Source organism: Camelina sativa, chromosome 9, assembly GCF_030686135.1.
Source record: "Camelina sativa cultivar CO46 ecotype springtype chromosome 9, ASM3068613v1".
NCBI lineage: Eukaryota > Viridiplantae > Streptophyta > Magnoliopsida > Brassicales > Brassicaceae > Camelina > Camelina sativa.
The window spans coordinates 9514971-9537232 of record NC_141888.1 but is presented as its reverse complement, the minus strand read 5'-3'; the positions used below and the strand labels follow the sequence as shown (position 1 = coordinate 9537232).

General features: G+C 37.7%; 3 protein-coding genes, 1 long non-coding RNA gene and 1 pseudogene across 19 annotated transcripts; 2 read left to right on the top strand and 3 right to left on the bottom strand.

The window, feature by feature from the left end:
• The first annotated feature begins 1443 nt into the window (after positions 1-1443).
• On the top strand, positions 1444-3164 carry LOC109131593 (uncharacterized). Its single transcript, XR_002037190.2, has 4 exons — positions 1444-1644; positions 1727-1758; positions 1839-2496; positions 2883-3164. It is a non-coding gene; the product is annotated as an uncharacterized LOC109131593 (long non-coding RNA).
• An 82-nt stretch (positions 3165-3246) lies between these two features.
• Positions 3247-5632, bottom strand: LOC104773759 (uncharacterized). 15 transcript variants are annotated; one of them, XR_015566456.1, is made up of 8 exons: positions 5236-5632; positions 5013-5158; positions 4837-4905; positions 4638-4751; positions 4505-4530; positions 4281-4382; positions 3866-3952; positions 3247-3618 (listed from the first exon to the last, which is right to left on the bottom strand). XR_015566456.1 is itself a non-coding variant. In XM_087466269.1 (7 exons), exons 4-7 carry the CDS (start codon positions 4628-4630, stop codon positions 3598-3600), a joined length of 336 nt encoding a protein of 111 aa, XP_087322395.1. In that variant the 5' UTR covers positions 4631-4751; positions 4837-4905; positions 5013-5158; positions 5236-5571; the 3' UTR covers positions 3247-3597. The 15 variants fall into 15 exon arrangements, 7 of the variants coding, with proteins under 7 accessions (XP_087322395.1, XP_087322399.1, XP_087322398.1 ...); XR_015566457.1 differs by having other exon boundaries at positions 5024-5158; positions 5236-5565; XR_015566459.1 differs by having other exon boundaries at positions 4837-4871; positions 4962-5158; positions 5236-5556.
• Positions 5633-8235: 2603 nt separating this feature from the next.
• LOC104773758 (uncharacterized) lies at positions 8236-10867 on the top strand. 2 transcript variants are annotated; one of them, XM_010498409.3, is made up of 7 exons: positions 8236-8577; positions 8943-9540; positions 9635-9716; positions 9839-9905; positions 9996-10181; positions 10280-10340; positions 10425-10867. In XM_010498409.3, exons 2-7 carry the CDS (start codon positions 8994-8996, stop codon positions 10616-10618), a joined length of 1137 nt encoding a protein of 378 aa, XP_010496711.1. In that variant the 5' UTR covers positions 8236-8577; positions 8943-8993; the 3' UTR covers positions 10619-10867. The 2 variants fall into 2 exon arrangements, with proteins under 2 accessions (XP_010496711.1, XP_087323498.1); XM_087467372.1 differs by having other exon boundaries at positions 8256-8577; positions 8993-9540.
• A 432-nt stretch (positions 10868-11299) lies between these two features.
• LOC147937970 (uncharacterized) lies at positions 11300-11614 on the bottom strand. Its single transcript, XM_087465413.1, has one exon. It carries the CDS (start codon positions 11612-11614, stop codon positions 11300-11302), a length of 315 nt encoding a protein of 104 aa, XP_087321539.1.
• A 5325-nt stretch (positions 11615-16939) lies between these two features.
• Positions 16940-17281, bottom strand: LOC147937969 (putative BTB/POZ domain-containing protein At2g40450 pseudogene; annotated as a pseudogene).
• Between the last annotated feature and the right edge of the window lie 4981 nt (positions 17282-22262).

Below are 22262 nucleotides of genomic sequence, written 5' to 3'. Positions count from 1 at the left end.
GAATGCTATTCTTGAGTGGCTCCATTGTTCTGGTGTTGGGGGTCACTCGGGTAGAGAGGTGACTTATCAAAGGGTGAAGGGCTTGTTTTATTGGAGAGGCATGGTGAAGGATATTCAAACTTTCATTCGGGGTTGTGGTGTGTGTCAGCAATGTAAGAGTGACAATGCCGCATCCCCAGGGTTACTTCAACCACTGCCAATTCCAGAGACTATTTGGAGTGAAGTGTCGATGGACTTTATCGATGGGTTGCCTGATTCTGCTGGTAAGACGGTTATAATGGTGGTCGTTGACAGACTTATTAAAGCTGCTCATTTCATTGCCTTATCACATCCTTACAGTGCACTTTCTGTTGCACAAGCCTACTTGGACAACGTCTTTAAACTCCACGGTTGTCCTACTTCAATTGTAAGTGATAGAGATGCAGTTTTTACTAGTGACTTTTGGAGGAAGTTCTTTACACTCCAGGGGGTTTCTTTGAAGATGTCGAGTGCTTATCACCCACAAAGCGATGGACAGACAGAAGTAGTCAATCGATGCCTTGAGACTTATTTGACGTGTATGTGTCATGCTCATCCCAACATGTGGTGTAAATGGCTTGCATTAGCTGAGTACTGGTACAATACCAATTATCACACCTCTACTAATATGACACCATTTGAAGCTGTGTATGGGCAAGCACCCCCGATCCATCTCCCTTATTTGCCTGGTGAAAGTAAGGTGGCGGTGGTAGCTCGTTCATTGCAGGAACGTGAGAATATGCTGAAGTTTCTCAAGTTTCATTTGCTATGGGCTCAACATCGGATGAAGCAGATGGCGGATCAACATAGAAGTGAGCGTGATTTTGAAATTGGTGACTTTGTCTATGTTAAGCTTCAGCCTTATAGACAGCAATCTGTGGTTTCCAGAGCGAACCAAAAGTTGTCTCCTAAATATTTTGGTCCTTACAAGATTATTGATAAATGTGGAGAGGTGGCGTATAAGTTGCAACTTCCTTCATCTTCTCAGATTCACCCGGTGTTTCATGTTTCTCAACTGAGGATTCTTGTAGGTAATACCACAACTGAGTTGCCCTCTGTGATGCCTGCTGTGTTTGTCAAGGAACCGGAATTGGTAGTGGAACGGAAGATGGTGAACCGTCAAGGAAGAGCAGCTACTAAGTTGTTAGTGAAGTGGGTTGGTGAGCCGTTGGAGGAAGCCACTTAGGAGTTCCTTTTTGATTTGAGGAAGAAGTTTCCTGAGTTTGATGTTTAAAACCTTGAGGTCAAGGTTTCGCGAGGAGGGGAAGTTGTGTTGCAGGACCACACGTGGGGAGTGGTACGTGCGAGAGAATACAAAGTAAGTCGGCTTATCTCAGGCAGACACGTGGAGGGTGAGGATTAAGCGGCTAAATGGCCGTTGGAGGAAGCTTCATATCGTGTGTTTTCTTCTTCTTTTTCATTATTGTTGAATCTTATCAGAAAATTGTAAAAAACTCTCTAAAAATATATTTGCTGGGTTTCTCCCAATCTGGGAGCTGGCTTATCGATTCAGTGTTTTATGAATACTTAATCGATCGTTTATTGATTTCTTGTCTCGTTGGTGCGATTGTGGATTTGTCTTGTCTCGATGGTGTGGCTGAAACATGCTTTGTGCCCATTGTTGATGTGAGTTTCTTATAGATTAAAGATGAACAAATTAAGGTTTAGTTTTTGTGTTTGGTTTTTTATTTCGTTTGTTTTTTTGTAGAAGAGGACAAGGAAAGGAGCTAGCTAATCGAGGTATGTGCTTTACAGGGGTGCTTGAAACCGCCGTATATTGTGTTCGTGCTCATGTTGTGTTTGATTTATGTTTATTGCAGGAGCTTTAATTTTAGGTTTTCAATATATGGTTTTCTACTTCTACACTTTGCTCCTTCAGCTGAGATACTACAATACGATTAGAGCAAGAAACAAGTTTGATTTTATCTCTTAACTTTAGATGATTTCATTAAGTTGTATTTTCTATGTTTGAAACAGTTTAAGTTGGTAATCACGCCTCTATTCTAGTGATTTGCTGACAAGGTTGGAGCTCTTTTGCTCTGTGATATGGGTCATATCAGTAGTCTCGTTGTTGCTCATGTATATTGTCACCTACTCCCTATGTGCATCGCTCTTGTTCTCCATGTATCTTTTCATTTAGTTAGATATGGAATTTTGTTTAGCATTTTGAATGGTTTAGAACAAAGATCTTGATTTGTGGAACTCTGATATCAAGCACAAGTATATAAATCTCAGGTTTCTTCATTCTGACTTTTGTTGTCTCATATATGTCTGCATTTATGTTTCAAATCTAGTATTTTAGGATGTATTATCAATTGAGCTTCTTCCCAATAACCAATATTGCATTGTTAAAGTATTTGATTTCACTTGTGTTGTCTCATTTAACTCTCCTTGTTTTTAGTTTTCAACTGCTTTAAGCATGTGTAGTGAGAGTTTGAAGGTTTGCTTCTCGACGTTGCTGGACTTTTGCTTCTTGAGGTAAAAGATCTACTTAACCATCTATATAACTAGTCTGAGCTAGTATCTCACTGGTGTACTTACAACTCAGATATACTATATATGAATTTGGATCTCTTATGATATGATTACTCTCTTTATTAATTTTGTTCTCTGCCTTCACTATAACCGTTTAATCTAGTTTCAGCTCTAATTACATTTTCTTATGAGTTTTAGTATTGATCCATTTAGAGAGTACAATGTTTAAGAGAATGTATTGCTCTGTTTTATCATTGTCCCTACTTTGTTTGAGCGGTTGGTTCATGCCAGTGATAATGCTGTTTTCTCTATATAGCTAAGTATTATCACCTAATTGGTACATGCTATATGCTTTCTCACGTTTTGTCAATGAAACTTGTATTTTATAGATATCAACGATTTGGAAACGTTCTTATAAAGGTGTGGAATGGAAGCCATGTGTGAACAAGTCTACTGGAGGTATTAAGTAAAGGCGATGAAGGACGAGGATGGTGTGGCTAGAGCCGTGAAGATCCGGTTGTTGGTGTTACGAGTTCAACGGAAGATTCAGTTGGTGGCTCTTAGAATGTTATTATTTTGTTTCAATACTTAGTTGTACTTAAGATATTAGTATAAGACTTGGTATGATCTTATGTATGACATTTTTTTGGTTAAAATATTTTTATTATATAGATGATTTATGAATATGAAATCTATTTATAAATAAATATAAATAAATTTTGCAAAATAAACTAAATTGTTTTAATAGAGCTATAGTAGAACCTCCTAACATAGCATGAAAAATGACTTATTACATTGTTTAAAAAATTTAGAAAAGTGTGATAACAAAGCATTTCGCTGCTGCTATGGTAGAAAACTTCTTACATAGCATATGTATCTGGCGATATCGTACCTGTGATAACAGTGGCCTAACATAGCGTTTGTGAAAAAGCTATAAATGACGTATTATAACATTTCTCTACTGCTATCAATGTATATATTTGTTGTAGTGAGATGGACTAAACTGACAACTCCATTGCTCTTTCTCTCCCTCCCAGAACTTAGGTTGTTGTATCATTCCAAGCAATTCTCACTTCCCTACATACTCCAAGAACTTTGGCTCTCTTATTTGTCGTTGGTTGTCTCCTGCAAATGATGCACACAATGACATCTTGTAAAAGAAAGAAATGATCTGAAGTCGCTCATAATAGTGAATAAAATCGAATGGACTACACTAACACCAATACAATATTTGAGCCTGAGGTTATGTAAGTATTATAAGACTTTTTTCCAAATTCCAGTAACTTTGTAACAAGTAAAAGGCTTACTTAAAGAGAATGACTTGTAATGAAGAGGAATCTGCTTTAGCAAGCAAGAAAAGAAGCGAGCATACCTCATCCTCAAGTTTGACACCCATCACTTGAGCCACACGGGTAGCAACACTCATTGCTGAAACTCTTCGAGGCCATATCCTAATAACCTGATATATATATAAAAAAGGTATTGTGGTAATTTATTTGATAAAGAAAATAATATAACATCGGTTTTGAGGAAACAAAGGACAACTTTCAGAGGAAAATAAGAAATGGCCAAGTATTGTTCTCCACAATCATAGATGTCGGTTAAAGAATAGATTAACACACCAAAAATTGTAAGAAAGAAGTGTGTTACATGCTGCAAGTTGGTGCAAGTAGGACAATCTTAAAACACCAGATAAAAGGAAGTTAGACAAATCTAACAAACAACAATGATGGTCAAGTGAGGAGGAATGAGACCAAATTATATGCTAAGATTAAAAAAAAGCAAACCTCTGGTTTTGGATAGATTTCGTAACAGCCCGATTGAAGGCTAACAAGGCCACTCCTTGGACATATATTGTTTGGCGGTTGCAGTGTTGGCTGGCTCGGAACCTGAGAGAGAGCGAGAGCGAACAAAATCATCAGGTAATATTGTCAATGTAGAAGAGAAAGAAGAGAATTCCCCAATAATAAAATAGAGAGGTCTGAGAACTTTTAAAGAGAAGTAGACTTACTGATGACTTAAGTAAGGATTGGAAAACTGAAGTGGACAAGGAATTGTGGAATAAGAATAAGACGTGTTGAGTTGATAAAGACACATGTAATAAGAAGGACCAGTTTGATTGTGAAACCAAAGACATATGTTACCTTTTTCCAATCGATCAGATTGATACTGTTGTTACTTACTATATGAACACGCCGACGACAATGTTTGTTCTCTGAATAAACTCATCCTTCTGGGACACGAACATGAACACACATCTGTTTCGTAGTTTCAACAAACCAAAAGAAAGAAAGTGATTAAATTTAAGAAAGAGCACAAAGGGAAGACAAATACCTATGTTACCTTTAAATTGATCAGCTTGATGTTGTTGTTACTTACTGTAAGAACATGCCGGCCACCGACCCAAAGAAACTGAGTCAGATAAATCAATCGTCATGTTGGAACACGAACATTAATAGAACACACACCTGTTTCATAGTATCACCCCAAAAGAGAAAGAAACAAGGGGAAAGAAAGACCTAGAGGTTACCCATGGCTTTGACTTCGAAGCTCCAGGAACCCTAATTTGTCTAGTCGCCGCCGTTATGAAGGTCTCTTCCTTCTTCAGGATCTGCTTCCGCCGTGGATATCATGATTTGTCTTCTCCTCCTCGAATGAAAGATCTCTGAGAAGCAGAAAAAAACAACCATTGAAACTAATAGCTATTATTGTCGAAAACCTCAAATTGGAGAAAATCCATACCCAGCCACCATCGCCAATCACTAAGCAAGACACCAAGACCAGCCAAATCCTCCGCCGCAAAGCTACAGCCGTGGTCGATAACCACACACCCCCACCACGATTTTGCCCATAGATGTACTGAAATAAAGACAAGACAATGGGAAGCAAGAGATCTACATGACTAGACAAGAGATCTATCGATTTTGCCTACAGATCTTCAAATTTGAGGAGAAATGAGAAATTAGTTTTTTTTTCTTCGAGTGGTGAGATTTTTTTTTTTTTGGTCTGTAAGATTTTTTTGTCCTACTATGTTTTTATGTTTGCTCAATGGCTCTAAGTGTTATTTTTCGTAAGTATGGGCGCTCAAGTTAAACTTTTGGGTGAAATATTGGCGGATAAGTGAATTAGCTTTTCATTTAGTGATTTTCTATTTTAGCTTTGTTTAAGTGCTATTGTTTTGTTGTCAAAATTTTTTTATATCCTTTATAGCAGTTATGAAAAATGAGCTATCTTCTTGTGCTATTAATATTGATATTTCTTGTAGTGTTTATGAGCTACTACATCGTATATCAAGTAAGACTTGTTCCTCACTTGTTAAGTATACAAAGAAAAAACACAAACCATTTCAACTTTTAAAATTTGATTTTCATCTTAGAATTTAATTTCCAGCTTAAGTATACAGAGAACAAACACACAAACAGTTGAAAAAGAAAATCACAAACAAAACAAAATTTGCTTTTCATATAAATTACTTTATGTGGCACTCGAAATTAAACTACACACCATTACCCAGTCTTTTCTACTAATAAGGACCGTCGTTTAAGGCTAGGTTTGTTGGCCGCCGCTAGATCTACCCATCCCACCTTCACCAAACAGAAATTTATCATAACTAACTGTAAATACAACTATAAGTTTCACTCATCTTTACCGGATTATCGTCGACCTTTGGCTTCGTTCTTCCGCGAACCTTCAAACAATTGCTTTTCTTCCTCTAAATCAAACCTTAATTAACTGTTTCTCGACAAAGATTACATTTTTTTTCCATTCTAACTCAACAGATCTCTTCACCCTCGAACAAAGAAATGAGATCAACGATTCGCTGTTAGAGAGTCTTAACCAAATATTTAGAAAGATTTCACTTTTATAAAAGTTTTAGGTCAAACTGTATTTACTACCTTTGCTCGGCTTTTTTTTTAACAAATTCTAATGGCACTTCTGTAAATAACAATTTTACCTAATGCTTTAACGTCTTTTTCATAATTATATGTGTTGTTTGAGTAAATGACCAGCTTAAAAGTGTTGTTTGAGTAATTTTCTCTAAATCACATTATAAACTTTGATATGGAACATTTAGGGTCTAAATGAAATTTAAAAATATATATATATATATTTAATCTACTATCTTTTTTCTTTTTTTCATCGCTGAACTATTTTTGTAAGATAATATCTTAACATCAATTGCAAAAAGCAAATCTAACAGGGTACACGTCAAAAATTATTAGAAAAGGAGAAAAAACAGCATCTTTGAGATCGAGATTAAAAATTAATGTGTGAGCGTTTCCAGCTTATGATAGAGTGTGTCATGACTAGTTCTCAAACTTATTAGTAGAACTGATCTACCGCTTTTTCTGACAGGGTTCTAAGTTCTAACCCACCCTTCATCTGCTTCTTATGAGTACAACGTACAAACCATCCGCTATAAGGAAAAGAAGAAGTTGGAGAAGGGTTAACAACTTGTACGCTTCCGCTTTGGATATCGAGAGGGCTCCCACCAGTTGATAGGTCAGCCCAGAGCCACAATGAACTTGTAGTGCTACGTAGCAAGTCATATGCACAGCCATCACACAAATTATAAAGGTCACAAGCCGAAAAGCTTTTAGAACCAATTATCTTTAATGAATCAATGAAAATTAATAAACCTGATTGTGTGTAGGTTCTTGTAGTTACTTACCACTAGACTAATAAGATATTTTACTGATTTAGGGCCGAAAAACTATTTATCAGAATCCGGCCGTAAGCAGTTACTTCATGAGCATGTGCTTTCGGCCGGGTCTGGTCAGATGGGTCACAAGGAAGTGCCAAGATGTGTTATCGTTATATGTTTGGAATAAGAGAATAATTGGTTAGGTTTGTATTAGAAGTAGGATATTTCTAGTTTCTATAGTTTAATTTATTACAATACACAAAATATGTCAAATACAAAAATAAAACACTTGATTTATCTGTTCGGCTAATGTTGTAAATAAATTTACAGAAAAGAAAAATTTTAATTAATAATTTTTTTTTTGACAAACCTAAGTACTTAACCAGTTTCACCAATATTTATGTTTTTATTTTTATAAAGAAAAGTTAAGTCATATAGTTATCAGGAAAACTAATTAAAATTATGAAAACTGTGATTTCAAATATTAAAAGTATTCAAAAATTATTTTAAAAATAATAATAATGATAGATATATATTTTTTTAATTATGTAACCATGTGAAGAAAAAAAGAAAAGTCCTCAAATTTACCTTAAGTTTTTTAATTTATGTAAATGGTGTGAGCAAAATAAAATTTCAAAACTTCACTTTCAAATGGTGATAATGACAACAAAACTTACTACATTATTCTCGAACAATTATGTTCTTTTTTGTTTTTCTTTCAATAAAGCGAATTAATAACACCAACAGAATTTTAAGAAATTAATAAATTGGTTCAACTTGTGAAGTGAACTTAGTGTAGTAGCTAAAGGTAAGTCTTTAATGCACAAGACACCATCACATATGGGATCGAGTTTCGCTCCCTATAAATATAGGGATTACTATCAGGGCCAGCTTGTTGCGGCCCTGATAAAAAAAATTGGTTCAACTTTTAATAAAATAGTTAGATTACTATCTAAAGTCCAATAATCAATATGGATTTTCTTAAATGAAAAATTTCCTAATGTATTTGGGCTTTTCAAAACTTGGGGCCGAATCACACGAGCTCTAACCAGTACTATATCTAATAAAACAACTGTACAGTGGTTTAAAACTAGAATAACCAACTCCACGACCCGACCCGACCAGAATCTGACGACACGAGACGAGAGGGGAGAGATCTAAAAGACCCCACAAAAAGTCACGTCTAAACCACTTAACTTCCTTCTTGTCTCTCTCTCTCTCTCTCTCTCTCTGCAAAAAAATCTCTCTTTTCTTCGTTTTCCACACATCCTTTCCTTGGGAACACCAAACGACATTCCAAAGCCGTCGTTTCATCTGCTCAGTACTCCTCAGATCCTTAAATTCTCTCCTTCTCCCAATCATATTATTCCCCACAAACTCGAGAAGAAGCTTCATCTCTTCTAATTTCGTTCTTCCTCTTCAATTTTTCCAATTCATCGGTAAGTTTAGTTTTTTTCCCTCTTTTTTTTTTTCTTTTTAATCGGCGGCGAATTTGTGTATAATCTTCTTTAGTCTTCATGATTTTAACGAAATCTAGATCGATAAATTCTGTAATGATACGAACATTTATCAGTGAATTTATGTTCTTTTTAAAAAAAAAAAAAATTCAGATCATCTTTAAATTAATGTGACATTTGTGGTTGCAAAGACTCAGATTTTTTTTTCATTAAACGTTAATTATCTTTAATTTAATTAATCAAAATTGTTTTAAAACGGAAGTTTTATAAAAATTTTTATTTATTTGTAACTTTTGTATATTTTTGACATGTTAATAAAAATATTTGATACACTTTGGTCTTCCCAGCTTCCACATTGAAGTAAAACAAGTGATGCGAATTCTGATGTTGTTTGTAGAATGAGAGCAATTATTGAATTATCTGTTGAAGAGGAACCTGTGATTAAGAAAGCTAGAATGATTGGTAACGTAGAGAATACTTACGAGGTTCCTATAATGTTGTCGTCGCAAACCGAAACAGCTGTTGAAGGGAATGTTCTAGTTCCTTTGTTAGATATTGAAGAAAACAAAGAAACTTGTGTTGATGATGGAAGCTGCAAGAATGGCCAAGAAACCGAGTCTAATGAGACAAAGATAGAGAAAGTTTCGGTGGCTGATCGAAAACATGTTGTTGTGAATGATGGAAACATAGGAAAGCTTCCTGTTTTTGAGGTGGAAAAGAGTAACGAAGCTAATGTTATATCGACTGTTACGAGGAGTGATGAAGTTCCCGGGGTAGAGAGCAAAGGTATCTGTGTTGATTTGGGTGGAATCAGAGAAGAGTGTGGATCAAATCCGTTGGTGTTAAGGAAAAAACTTCTTGTTCTTGATCTTAATGGGTTGCTTGCTGATGTAGTCTCTCCTCTCAAAGATGTTAAAGCCGACATTAATATTGGAAGAAGAGCTAGTGAGTTTTTTGATTCTTTGGTGAGTCCATAATACCAATACTTATTTGATAGTATTAACTTATATTAGTATGCAATTGTTTTTGTTTCTGTCAGTTTTTAAGAGACCTTTTTGTGAAGAGTTTCTGAAGTTCTGTTTTGACAAGTTTGAAGTTGGTATATGGTCATCGAGAAAGCTGTAAGACGTTACTCATATTTCGTCATTGACACTTTCATATATATATATATAGAGATCATATGATTGTTACTTCCATATTTGTTATGTATAATGGATATCACTTTTGTTTACTTGTCTTGCAGGAACAATGTTGTAAGAATTACTGACTTCTTGCTTGGTGATATGAAGAGTAAACTGTTGTTTTGCTGGGTAAGCTGGTTCTTGCGATATGTTTCTCTGTTTTCGAAACGACTGTTCTAATATTCATTCGTTTTTTTTTATTCTGATATATCTTTGCAGGACATGTCTTATTGTGCTACGACGACTGTTGGTTCCCTTGAAAATAAGCATAAATACGTGGTGTTCAAGGATCTTAACCGGCTTTGGGAGAAACACGATCCAAATCTACCGTGGCAAATGGGTTATTACAACCAAACCAACACGGTTTTGCTTGATGATTCTCCGTACAAGGCTTTGCTTAACCCAGTAAGCTTTTTGTTTGCATCTTCTTTTGGTCTTTTTTACACAACAATTCTAGTGTCATATCGATGGTTTTTTTTTTTTTAACTTCTTGAATGTCACAGCCATATACAGCGATATTCCCTCATTCATACAATCATCAGAACAAGACAGACACATCCTTAGGTATTCAGCAAGAATCAATCTCTGTGTAATTATATTTTAGATCTCCTTTATTTACTTTGTTGAATGCTTTCCATGAAATTTCAGGTAATGGTGGTGATCTGAGACTTCATCTTCAGAGGTTGGTAGAAGCTGAAAACGTTCAAGATTTCATCAAGAACAACCCTTTTGGTCAAGAAGCTATTACAGAAGCAACTGAATCTTGGGAGTTTTACAGAGAGGCGATTCGTATGCTACATGTACCTGCTCAAATATACAGATTTAGAAACTTGATACGGTAAAAAACAGAGGATTGTTTCAAGATTATATTTTTGTTGGGTTTGGGGGAAACAGATGAAACAAAGAAAAATTGACGGAAACGGCGTAATGTTGTTCTAATGTTTTTGTTAGAGATGTTTGGTGTTTCTTTTTTATAAGTTTGAAACTACAGGCAGTTGCTCTCTTTTTTTTTTTGTATGTAAGTTTGCTACATTTCATGTCTCATCCAGGATTTTGGGGTGTTTATACAAGATCGGTTCAATTTGAATTAATCTAAACTAAAATCACAAAGATTATATTTTACCAATCCATTATTTTAATCCCACATTTGAATAGCTTTTGTCCAAATTTTAAAGTGTGACCGCAGATAACACTTGTAATTAAAATATGGGTACCTCGTAGGATTCCAAAATCATAGATATACAATTAATCTCTATATATTTATTTAAACATTGAGGTTAAAGTTTAACCCTACATCATTTGATATATTACAAAAAAATATCATTGTATTTTAATTAATTTAATAACTAACAATAAAAGTTTATATTAGTTTATAAATAATAAAGCAATGTTTTCGAAATTATTTAATAAAATTAGTTAACAAATCTATTTATTGTTTTAGAAATCTTAAGAAACAATAATAAACTTTTTTTTTTTCGTCGAAAATATAATTATATAAATGAATTGAAATATTCTTGATACAATTATTGTGTTAGCCAAACAGGTGGTCTAAAGCATTCAAAGTAATAAGTACTATTAAGATATCCGTATTTTGCAAGTAAATGAGCTACTGAATTGTTGCAACGTTTTGTAAAAAGAAATTCAACTGCTTGAAACTGTTTCTGCCACCATCTTATGTCTTGTAAAATTCCTGCAATCGATATATCATTCTGTTCTTCATTCAGTATCCTAGTAAGTACTTGGCAGTCTCCTTCAAAGCAGATATGAGTATGTCCTTTGATCCAGGCTTGTTGCATTGCCGATAATTGTCCTTTGGCTTCCGCATGTAGAGGAGACATTACTGATCCTAGTTTTTGTGAACCCCATCCTCTTGAAACACCATTTGAATCCCTCCAAATCCAACCTCATGTTGCTTGATTAGTGTATTTATTATATGCAGCATCATAATTACATGTTATTAATGTGTTTCTTGGTCTTTTCCAAGTCGATATAGATATGTTTTGTTGTTCGAGAGGGGATACTGATTTCTGAGGATTATATAGATACCAATCATGAACATCATTCTTGACTCTAAGGGCTAGAATTCTAGGTGGAACTGTACGGTTTTCAAAAATAAATTTGTTCCTAGATTTCCAAAGATGCCACATGGTCCACAATGGTTGTAAAGAAGAATTGTCCGTCATCCCATTCATATGATCCATATCTAAAAAAGCTGTAATAATTTGTTCGATGTCATAATTTCGGGTTAAGAAAACATCAATAGGTATGTTGGACAGATCCCAGACCTTCTTAGCATAGAAGCAGGAAAACATAATATGTTCCATTGTTTCATCCTTTTTGAAGCATATGGGGCATATAGGATCAAGGTTTAACCCCCGTGTATTAAGTCTGGTAATAGACGGTAATGCTTTTGACATCAAGCGCCAAAGAAAGTGTTTAACCTGAGGTAAGATTTTCAGTTTCCAAATTCTGTTTTTAAGTGAGACATATCCGTGAGGTTTTGGCCCTTGTGAAGCCTCCATGTCTTGATTGTGCATACTCAACCAGTATCCCGACCTTACTGTGTAATCACCCGTTTTGTTATAATCCCAAATGAGTCGATCAGGTGTTTCTTGTATGGGTAGATACATGTCTTGAAAAAACTTTTGATCCTGCTGATGAACCTGTAATAATATTTTGTCTTGATTCCAGAAACGTCGCTGACCAACTTTTGTCATGAGATCTTTAAACAAACAAGGGTTTGACTTTGCGCTTCGTATAGGCTTCGATGGTTTTTCTGTCGTGACTTTATCAACGTCTAGTCTGGTTGTATTTCCATCCCCGATCATTGATCTCACACCTTGTTTAAGAAGATTTAGACCCTCTAGAATGGAAGACCATCCATATGATTGATTGCTTCTGGATGTTGCTTCAAGAAGGGAACAATCTCTATAGTACCTTGCTTTCATTATCCGAGCAAACAAAGAATCAGGATATTGTAAGAGTCGCCAAGCTTGTTTTGCAAGGAGGGCATCGTTGAATTTAGATAAGTTTTTGAATCCAAGTCCCCCTTCCTTTTTTGAATATTGCAATCTTTTCCATGCTATCCAAGGAATGCCTCTTTCACTATTACTTTTCTCCCACCAAATTTTTTGTAAGATTGAGTCTATCTCATCGACAACTCCAAGAGGTAATTTGAAACATGACATTGAATAAATAGGCATTGATAGAGCTACAGACTTCAACATAATTTCTTTGCCTGCTGTAGTCAATCGTTTGGTACTCCATGAAGATGTACGTTGTTGCACTCTCTCCACAATGTATTTGAACATCTCTGTTTTTTTTCTTCCAAACTGCTCAGGAAGACCCAAATATTTGCCTCCCCCACCCTGATTTGGGATATTCAAGATATGTTTCAGTCTGTTCTGTGTTGTGCCATGTACTCGAGATCCAAAGGTAATTAAAGATTTTGCTGTATTTATTTTTTGTCCCGAGTAATATTCGTAGACCTCAAATGCCTCCTTAATTGCCTTACAATTCCGTGAGTTAGCTTGACAGAAAAACAAAGAATCATCAGCAAATTGCAGATGAGTAATTGCTGGAACTCCATTACCTATTTTCACTCCTTTTATGTCACCATCTTGAACTCTAACTTTTATAAGATGACTCATGATGTCAGCACAGAAAAACAATAATAAACTATTTAGAACAATTATAAAAGTAATATCTACATTCCTAAATCGTTTAATAATGATAGATATATTTTAAAACTATGATACAATATTATTTATATTTTAGAAATATAAAATATTATATTTAATTTATTAAATATTTTTTTATATCAACGTGGTGACATCTTATTAAAATCAAAGAAATCACAAATGTTGTATTTTATTCAATATACAACTAAAAAAAATTGAAAAATCAAATCGAGATTTCTAAACACGACCGCTTTAATACGGGTTTTGTTATATTTTCTGGATTTTACCAAATTTATATAATTCACGGATTTGAACATTATTTCATTTACCAAAGACGTGTTGAAATCAGAGTATGAAACTAAGTTAATTAAATATAAAAGATTATAATGTATAGAATAAATCAAACAAAATTTTATTATTATTTTATTATTAACAAATTATAATAAAGTTTACGCAAACATTTTTCTGTGCTGTACAGCACGGGTAACTATCTAGTTTATACTTTAAATATAAAATGCTTCCTCTCTAGATCTTTTATTCTTTTCGTGAACGTTTTTTTTGTTTGGACAAGCAATCTGTTTTTTTTTTCAACCAAACATTAATTATAATAAAACTCCACGGTTGGTAGCCCAAATCGGTGGGAAAGTATTTACAAAAGAAGTTGCAAAAACAAGAGATCTAGACGATCGTGCAAGGCAATCCGTCCTCAAATTCGAAGAATATGAAATCTTGGACAAGCAATCTGTTTATTATTGCAGGTCAATTGGTGACAGCTTGTCCTGTGGGAAGTTTGTTAAAGGGTGGGGACCATGGTTCGAGGAACGCCTGGTACACCAATAACCTACTGGTGGATTTGGATGATTAGTTTCATTTCCACGGTGAGGGGTTAGGATCGATGCCCTGCAGTGCCAGCTTGGGGTCCTTTTGGGACGGCTAGCGGGGGGCTAGCAGAGTCCACGGACGGTCCGTTGGGGCAGCTAGCGGGGGGCTAGTAGGGTCCGCGGGACGGGTTGTCACATAAAAAACCCTTAACCCAAAACTTATTTTTGTTTAATTTAAATGATTAATCACTAATGAGCAAACAAAGGAAAATAATTATTACTCCCTTATTAAATAATTTTATATTTTCTTAATTTGTGTGAATTGTGTTAAAATAATCTATATTAACATTTTTGAAGTACATTTTGGTTTATGCCCTTTAAGTTTTACTTATTTTTTTATTTTTACAACATTAACCCCTAAAACAATTCCATAAATAACATTGTAAAGCAGTTTTCTTTCTCTGGGCGATTTTCAAAGCGACCAAACAAAACTTTTCGTGGTTCTCACCGTTTCTGGCCGGCGTCGGCTTCTCCGACGTCGGCTGTTGTTTTCTTTCTCTAATTTCTACAAAGCTTTAGGTATTATCACCGGTAAATGATCCGGGTGGGTGATCTTTAGATGTTAGTGTCCAATTGTTTCATTATCTTTTTCTTCTTTTGTGAGATTCTCCTTCCGACCATAATCCGGCGAGAGTAATGTCCGTGTCTCTCCACTCAGAAATTTTTCAACCGGAATCCTTTGGTTCATGATCTTGGATTTTGTGATGAAGAAACGAGAAAGGGGGACTTTGAATCCTGATCTGGATGCATGTGGGGGAGTGTTCTCCAACAATTCCGCTCAAGCATCTTTCATGTCCGTTGTTGGATACACCTTCAACGATGTCGATTTGGCTCGCCATTTTCAGATTGAATATGTTGTGTTTCTATTTGAAGTTTGGCTTGAGATTTTAGCCGTGACTCAATTGAGGCATGTTGCAACTCTTCCTCGCAATTGGTGCCTCGGTCGACGGATATGGGATCCAGGAATTTCATATTTAAAAAGGATCAAGCTGGTGAAAGGGAAGAAGACATGTTTGATAGAAAATCTCAGAATCTTCCATCTACTGTTGTTGAAGAACGTCAACAAGAAAAAAGAGATTATGGATATATCATTGGCGTTATTTACAAGCAAAACAAACCCATCGCCTGGTGCGGGAGATGGAAATGGTTTTATGGTTTGTGATGTAAATGATGGATCGCGACCTTTTGATTTTCAAAAAACGTATTGGAGTTTCATGAATGAGATGATAGCCAAACAAGAAGATCAACTTAGACCGAAGATGAAGACGATTAAGGAAAATAACAAATTGATAAATTTTTTAGCGTGTAAGGCTTACCTAAGAAGAAAAGCAACGTGTAATTTCACTTTTTTGATTATTTCGTTATACTTAAGCTTTGTTTGTATGGTTTGCGGAGCTTTTAATTGTATGCTTATGGATACATTTGTAATATCTTACTAAAGTTAATAAAGGTGTTAAAAAAAAAAATTACATTGCGAGGAGGCCAAGTCTGTCTCTGAGAATTATGTGGCTCCCCAGTCTTCTCTGGAGGATAGGAATCCTTCGATTCGTTGCCAGGTTGATGGTTCCTGGAAAGGTTCGGATTCTTTGGAAGGGTTGGGTTGGTGGTATGGTACTAATGATGATAGGACGATTCTTATGGGAGCTCGCAGTTTACGTCGTAGTCCTTCCCCCCCTTCATTCGGAGTTTGAAGCCTTGATTTGGGCTATGGAGTCTCTTCGGGCGGTGGGGATAGATTGTCCCAACTTTGAGTCTGATAGCTCCGAGCTGGTGGCGATGGTGCAGGTTCCTGACGATTGGCCAGCCTTCTCGCATTTGTTGGAAGACTTCCAAGCGCTAAGATCATCTTTCTCCTCCTTCACTCTGACTAAAATTCCGAGGACGTCTAACGTGCGAGCTGATTGTTTGGCCCGCTCTTCTAGATCTCTAGTTTCTGAACTTTCTTTTGTAAACTCTTCCCCTCCAAGTTGGGCAACCAATTATGGAGTCAAGTTTTAATTTATTTAAATGTTTGGTTGAAAAAAAAAAATAAAAAATAAATAAATAACATTGCAAAGAAACTCAAATACTAAACTTTCTTAAATTGACCAACATTTGTTAAATGTATTACCATAAAATCTTAACAACATCTATACATTCCGATTTTTCCAAAAACAACTCTACCCATTAAAGTTTTAACCCATTAAATCTCTAAAACTATTTTTATGGATGCTAGAATGTCTTAAATTTAAATGATATACAACAGATTTTTTTAAACACTTTTAGATGTGTAGCAGGAGATAAATGTATTACTAGACTATACATATACTACATGGGTTCAAATATTGAAAACACTACAAAAATCTTATTCTTTTAATACTTATATCAAATACTTGTAAAATTTTATATTTTTAAAATTAATAAAACAATAATAAAATAACAAATAAATACAATATAAATTTTAAATTTTAAAATTAAAAATATTGTCTCCCGGTGTACCGCGGGTTAAATCCTAGTACTTTTATGAAAAGGAGAGAGTAAATGGAAACAACTAATTTTTCCAACCTTGAGAAAACAAAGGAAGTCAAATCCAACGAAACAAAATAGTGGTTCTTATGTTCTTTCAGTAACAATACCCACTCTCGTGATCACATGTAATACATCTCGACGGATAACAAGTACCCTTCACTATCTCTACGGTAAGACTTGGGTAATTGATGACGAAATCCTTTAACGCAGAAGAGCTGGAAATTGTGCTTGTATTGTTTCCGATAGTATCCATGGCAGCATCATTGAGGTCTGTGTCAAAAGGGATTTGGGCTAGCGCAAGGACGCTTAGAGCATTAGAGGAATCAAGAGATGTTAAAAGTTGGCTTCTACATGGGTCACGTAGATGCGGAATCTCATATTTGTCGGCTGCAAGATAGAGTGACATAACATGTTGTTTCCCTTTCTCAGAAAGCATAGTGATATAATTTAGAAAGGCTTGGTTTATTCATTAACATAACATAGGTATGATAGAGATATGATAAAGCTAATATAAGTTTCCTATTCTAAGATAAATACAAATGTAAATAATACTTAAGAGATAAATGTAAATATTCCTAATGTATATCTTCTAGATCCTTCTAGTTGATCTTGGTAGATCTCCGGTTTCCTTGATACCCTCCCGCAAGCTCATACGTCATAACACGTATGAGAATGGACAAATGAGATTAGAAAAGTTTGTAGTATTGGCAGCAACTTGTGAATGTACAGGAGCGACCGGTGTAGAAAATTATAGCAGCGTTGATTTTGTAGAATACAACAACCACGGTAGCTAAGTGCAGTATTTGTAGAAGTGCGGCGGCTTGTAAAGCAGCGGCATGGTAGTAGAATAAAATCACATGTTTTTGGTTCACCAAAACACTAGTAGAATTGTAGAACATATGTCGAAGTTGATGATGAATTACTTGAGAACCAAGTCTTCAAGTCAAATCTTCAAATCAGTATCGTGATGTAGAAATACCGTAGAAGTACCATCGTAAGAGTTTATGCATCTTATGAAGCTTTACGTAAGAGGTCATGTAACGTGTGCTTCCCAAACAATAGAAGTCAACGTTGAAGCAACTTGTAGGCGGTAGTAGATCAAGTAGTTGCGCTGGTTTGATGAAGCGACAACGTAAAGCAACGACCGCTTGTGCAACGGTGGAGGCTGAAGTAGTAATTAGTTGGTGCGGAAGCTACAACTGCCTGTGGAGCAACGACGGCTTGTAGAAACAGTAGAAGATAGATGTGCAGCGGCTTCTGAAGCGGCGGCAAAGTAGAAGTAAAGTAGCAGCAGCGGTGGTTTTCACGAAAACGACGGCAGCGGCGGTTAGGTTTAATAGAAAACCTATAGTAGTAGGTAGCGGAAGCAACACCGGCTATTGCAGTGGTGGCTAGGTTAATGATTTTAGAACGAAGCGGTAGCCAAGCAACGGCGGCAGTATTAAAGAAATTAGGTCACAAGAGCTTTCTGCTCTGATACCATGATATCTTATTATATAAAGTTGGATTTTGAAAGTTAGTCTGCAAACCATTTTGAGATAGTAAAAAGACGTGAACATATTTTTTCAACATAGGAGAAGGGCAGAGCCGAGGTTCTCTCTATGGTGGAGAAGGTTGCGCACAAGGTTATCTCCCCAATGGAGGAAGGTGGAGGAGGTTGGATGCAAGGTTATCTCCCCAAGGGAGGAAGGCAAAGCCAAGTTTCTCTCCATGGTAGAGAAGGTTGGACGCAAGGTTCTCTCCATAAGGTATGAGGGCGGAGCCGAGGTTTTCTCTATGGTAGTCATACATTATTGTGATAATACATCTTGATTAGTATATTATGTAATATATTTTTTATTCAAAATGTTTTTTGAGTCAACAATTTTAGTAATTAAAAAACTATGCAGTAGTGAAGTAAAATAGTTGGCTTAAGGTGTTTATATAGACATTTTCTAGGTGGTGATCTAATATATTAAAGGAGAAGTCGAGAGAGCTCACAGCCAATCTCACAAAAATTGACCTTCTTTGCCCTTAATGAAAAATACCCTTAAAAATATTTCGAAAAAGCTTTTACTCTCTATTTAGGTTGCTGAAATGCACCACATTTATCCTCAGACTTAAGATTACTAATTTGTTGTAACGCCCGCGAACCAATTTGTGTATTTTTGGTGTGGGTGTCGATCGACACCCTTGGTGGCATCGATCGACACCAGGTTTTCCGGTTTGGTCGGGTTTGATTTAATTGCCGAATTGGTTCGGTTTGGTTCAATTAAAATCCCTAAAATCGTGTGTAAAAGGGGAAAAAAACGACCCTAGGTCGTATTATTTGTTTGTACTCGCCGCTTTTGAGAGGAAAAGAAAGGAGAGAGAGTTCTTAAGCTTTTGGGAGAAGTTTGGGAGATTACTTGCTGTTCCTGAGAGTTTTGGAGCTGGGAAAGAGTTAGAAGCTTGCTAGGAGTGAGGATTTCGTTCCTACTGTTCAGAATCTTCCTGTTCTTGAGGTGAGTGCTTGACCATGGTTGATCTAAGCATGAGATCTCTCTTGTTTGAGTGTTTTCCTTGTTGTTTTGTGTTGTTTTGTGCTTGGGTTCGTTGTTTGTGTGATTTCTAGTGATTTCCGAGATGGATAGACTCGATTGGAGTCGATTTTGGGTTGATTGGAGTCGGAGTTCGTCGCTGGGATTCGCGCAGATCGTGTCTGCAGAGGAGGCATCGATCGACACTCAGGAGCATCGGTCGACACCAATTTGATGGGCATCGGTCGACACTGTTTGGCATCGGTCGACACCTTGTTGTAGCATCGATCGACACCGTTTGGCATCGGTCGACACTAGTCTTATCCGAGACTTGTTTTTCTGGTTTGATGTATTGTTGTGTGTTGTTTGTTTTGCTTGAACTTGAGGGTCTCATCTGCTTGTGTGTATAACCCAGTAGATGGGAGGATGGCCTCACTAAGTATTTATGATAATACTTACGCATCTCAATTGTTGTTTGTGGTGTGCAGGTAAAGGAAAAGTGTGATCGTGGAATCAAGGGCTATGAGGAGGAGGATGTTCTAGAGGCTTGATTGATTATGGTCTAGCTGTTATTAGGTTGCTAGATTAAGTCAACGGAACATTATAGGATGTTAGCTTTTGGTTAATTCTTTATTTGGATTATGCTGTTATTGAGTTTTGGTTTATGGTTGTTGAAATTCTTTTGGTTTAATGGAATTTGTTTTATTTGATTATCCGCGGTTATTGGTTGATGTTAGGATGTTAGTGGGTATGGGACCACTAGTAAATTAAGGTATTAAAAAAAAAAAAAAACGGGAAGGGTTGTTTCAATTTGGTATCAGAGCCCTTACGGTTCTAGGTCTAGGGTTCATTGTGCTTTTGCTGTTGATGTTTAGGATTACATGCTATAATTGATTGTGTGATTGGAAATTGTGTGTGGCGTGAAGTCCTAGAACATCCTCTTCGAGCCTGATTGTGATTCCACGGTGAGTTGTGTTTCTTGTGTATTAGAATTATGGTTTGCTTAGCCTTCTGTTCTTGGATGATACAGATGGTTAGGGGTGAGGATGCTGTTGGTCGCGGTCGTGGTCGTGGGCGTGGTCGTGGTCGTGGTCAGGGACGAGGTCAGGTTCCTGAGGCCAGTGTGAGTGTGACCCAGAGCATGGCCAGTGAGGAGATGGCGGAGTCACAGGTTCATCCTAGTGTGTCTGGAGACCAGGCTGGTTTGGGTGACGGCAGGGCGGATGGGCCCGGTGTCGGTCACGGTGTTGCCCCGGGTGTGGGGGTTGCAGCGGGAGGTGCTCCAGGCAGGGAGGATGTCTTGATGGACTTGCTAGCTCAGGTAGCTCAGGCTTTGCAGCGACTTCCAGCAGTTGTGCCGCCAGTGGTTGGTGGGCAGGATCCAGTAGTGCCGCCAGTGGGTGGTGGACAGGTTCCAGTGGTGCAGCCTGCAGCGGGTTTGCAGGCAGGTGTGCAGCCGGGGGCCGAGGTAGTGGATGCTCAGTATGTTCGGATGATGGAGCAGCTGCGGCATGTGGGAGCAGGGTATTTCTCAGGAAGTACCGATCCGAGTGTAGCGGATGAGTGGAGAGAGCGGATGGAGGATATTTTCCTTTCGCTTAGGTGTCCCGACCGGTACAGGGTGGATCTGGTAGTGTTTTACTTGTCAGGAGATGCTCGTGTGTGGTGGAGGTCGGTGACAGCACGGAGGGTGCAGAGGGGTATGTCTTGGGGAGATTTTGTGGGGGAGTTTAACTCCAAGTATTTTCCTCAGGAGGCACTTGATCGTATGGAGGCACGGTTCTTGGGTCTGACTCAGGGGAACCGTACAGTGCGGGAGCTGGATGCAGAGTTCAGTCGGCTTGTAGGGTATGCAGGCAGGGCATGGGAGCCAGAGGCGGCTCAGGTGCGGAGGTTTTTGTTGGCTCTGCGGGATGATTTGAGGACTCGGTGTAGAGTGAGGAGTTATGCTACGAGAGCGGAGTTGGTTGAGGTTGCAGCTGGGATAGAGGATGATTTGAGGTCACAGGTGGTTGTGGTCGGTTCTTCAGTGCAGCCACAGCAGTCTCAGCAGTCTCAGCCGTCTTCTGTTCCTAGCAAGGGCGGCAAGCCTGCGCAAGGGCAGAAGCGGAAGTTTGATGCTATGCAGAGGTCGAGGCACGGGGGTGCGAGATGCTTTGGGTGTGGTAGTAGGGACCACAAGGTGACTAGCTGTCCACAGAGAGGTGAGCAGCGGGCAGTGACAGAGCAGCGGGCAGTGACGGAGCCGCGGACCGATACTCGAGTGTGTTACTACTGCAGAGAGACGGGGCATATCAAGCCTCGTTGTCCCAAGTTGCAGCAGAGAGCAGTAGCAGTGTTGCAGGCTGGAGCTCAGCCAGGGGTGCAGCAGGGTGTGCAGCACGGTGTGCAGCCGGTGGGTTGGATTGAGCCGACGACTCAGGTGTACTCGACCCAGGAGCCCGGTGGCACTAGTGCAGGAGCGATCACAGGTATAACTTCTGAGATTCGAACTTAGTCAATTCAATAGTTCAGATTATATTTGTTTTTGCTTGTGGTCAAGTGTTAGGTTCTCAACACATGAGATTTGTGTAGGGACCTTGTTGGTGGGCGGGTTTACGTCCCATGTTATGTTTGATTCTGGAGCTTCTCATAGCTTCATTACTCCGGAGTGTGCCGTGAGTGCGGGGATCAGAGGGGATTCTGGAGAGCGTTCTGGAGTTGTCAGAGTTGCTGGAGGCAAGTTTCTGAGGGTTATTGGACGAGCTGGAGGAGTTGATATTCAGATCGCAGGAGAGTCGTGGCCAGCGGATTTGCTTATCAGTCCAGTGGAGTTGTATGACGTCATTCTTGGTATGGATTGGTTGCATCGGTATAAGGTGCATTTGGATTGCTATCGGGGTAGAGTGGAGTTTGAGCGTCCAGGAGGGAAGTTGGTTT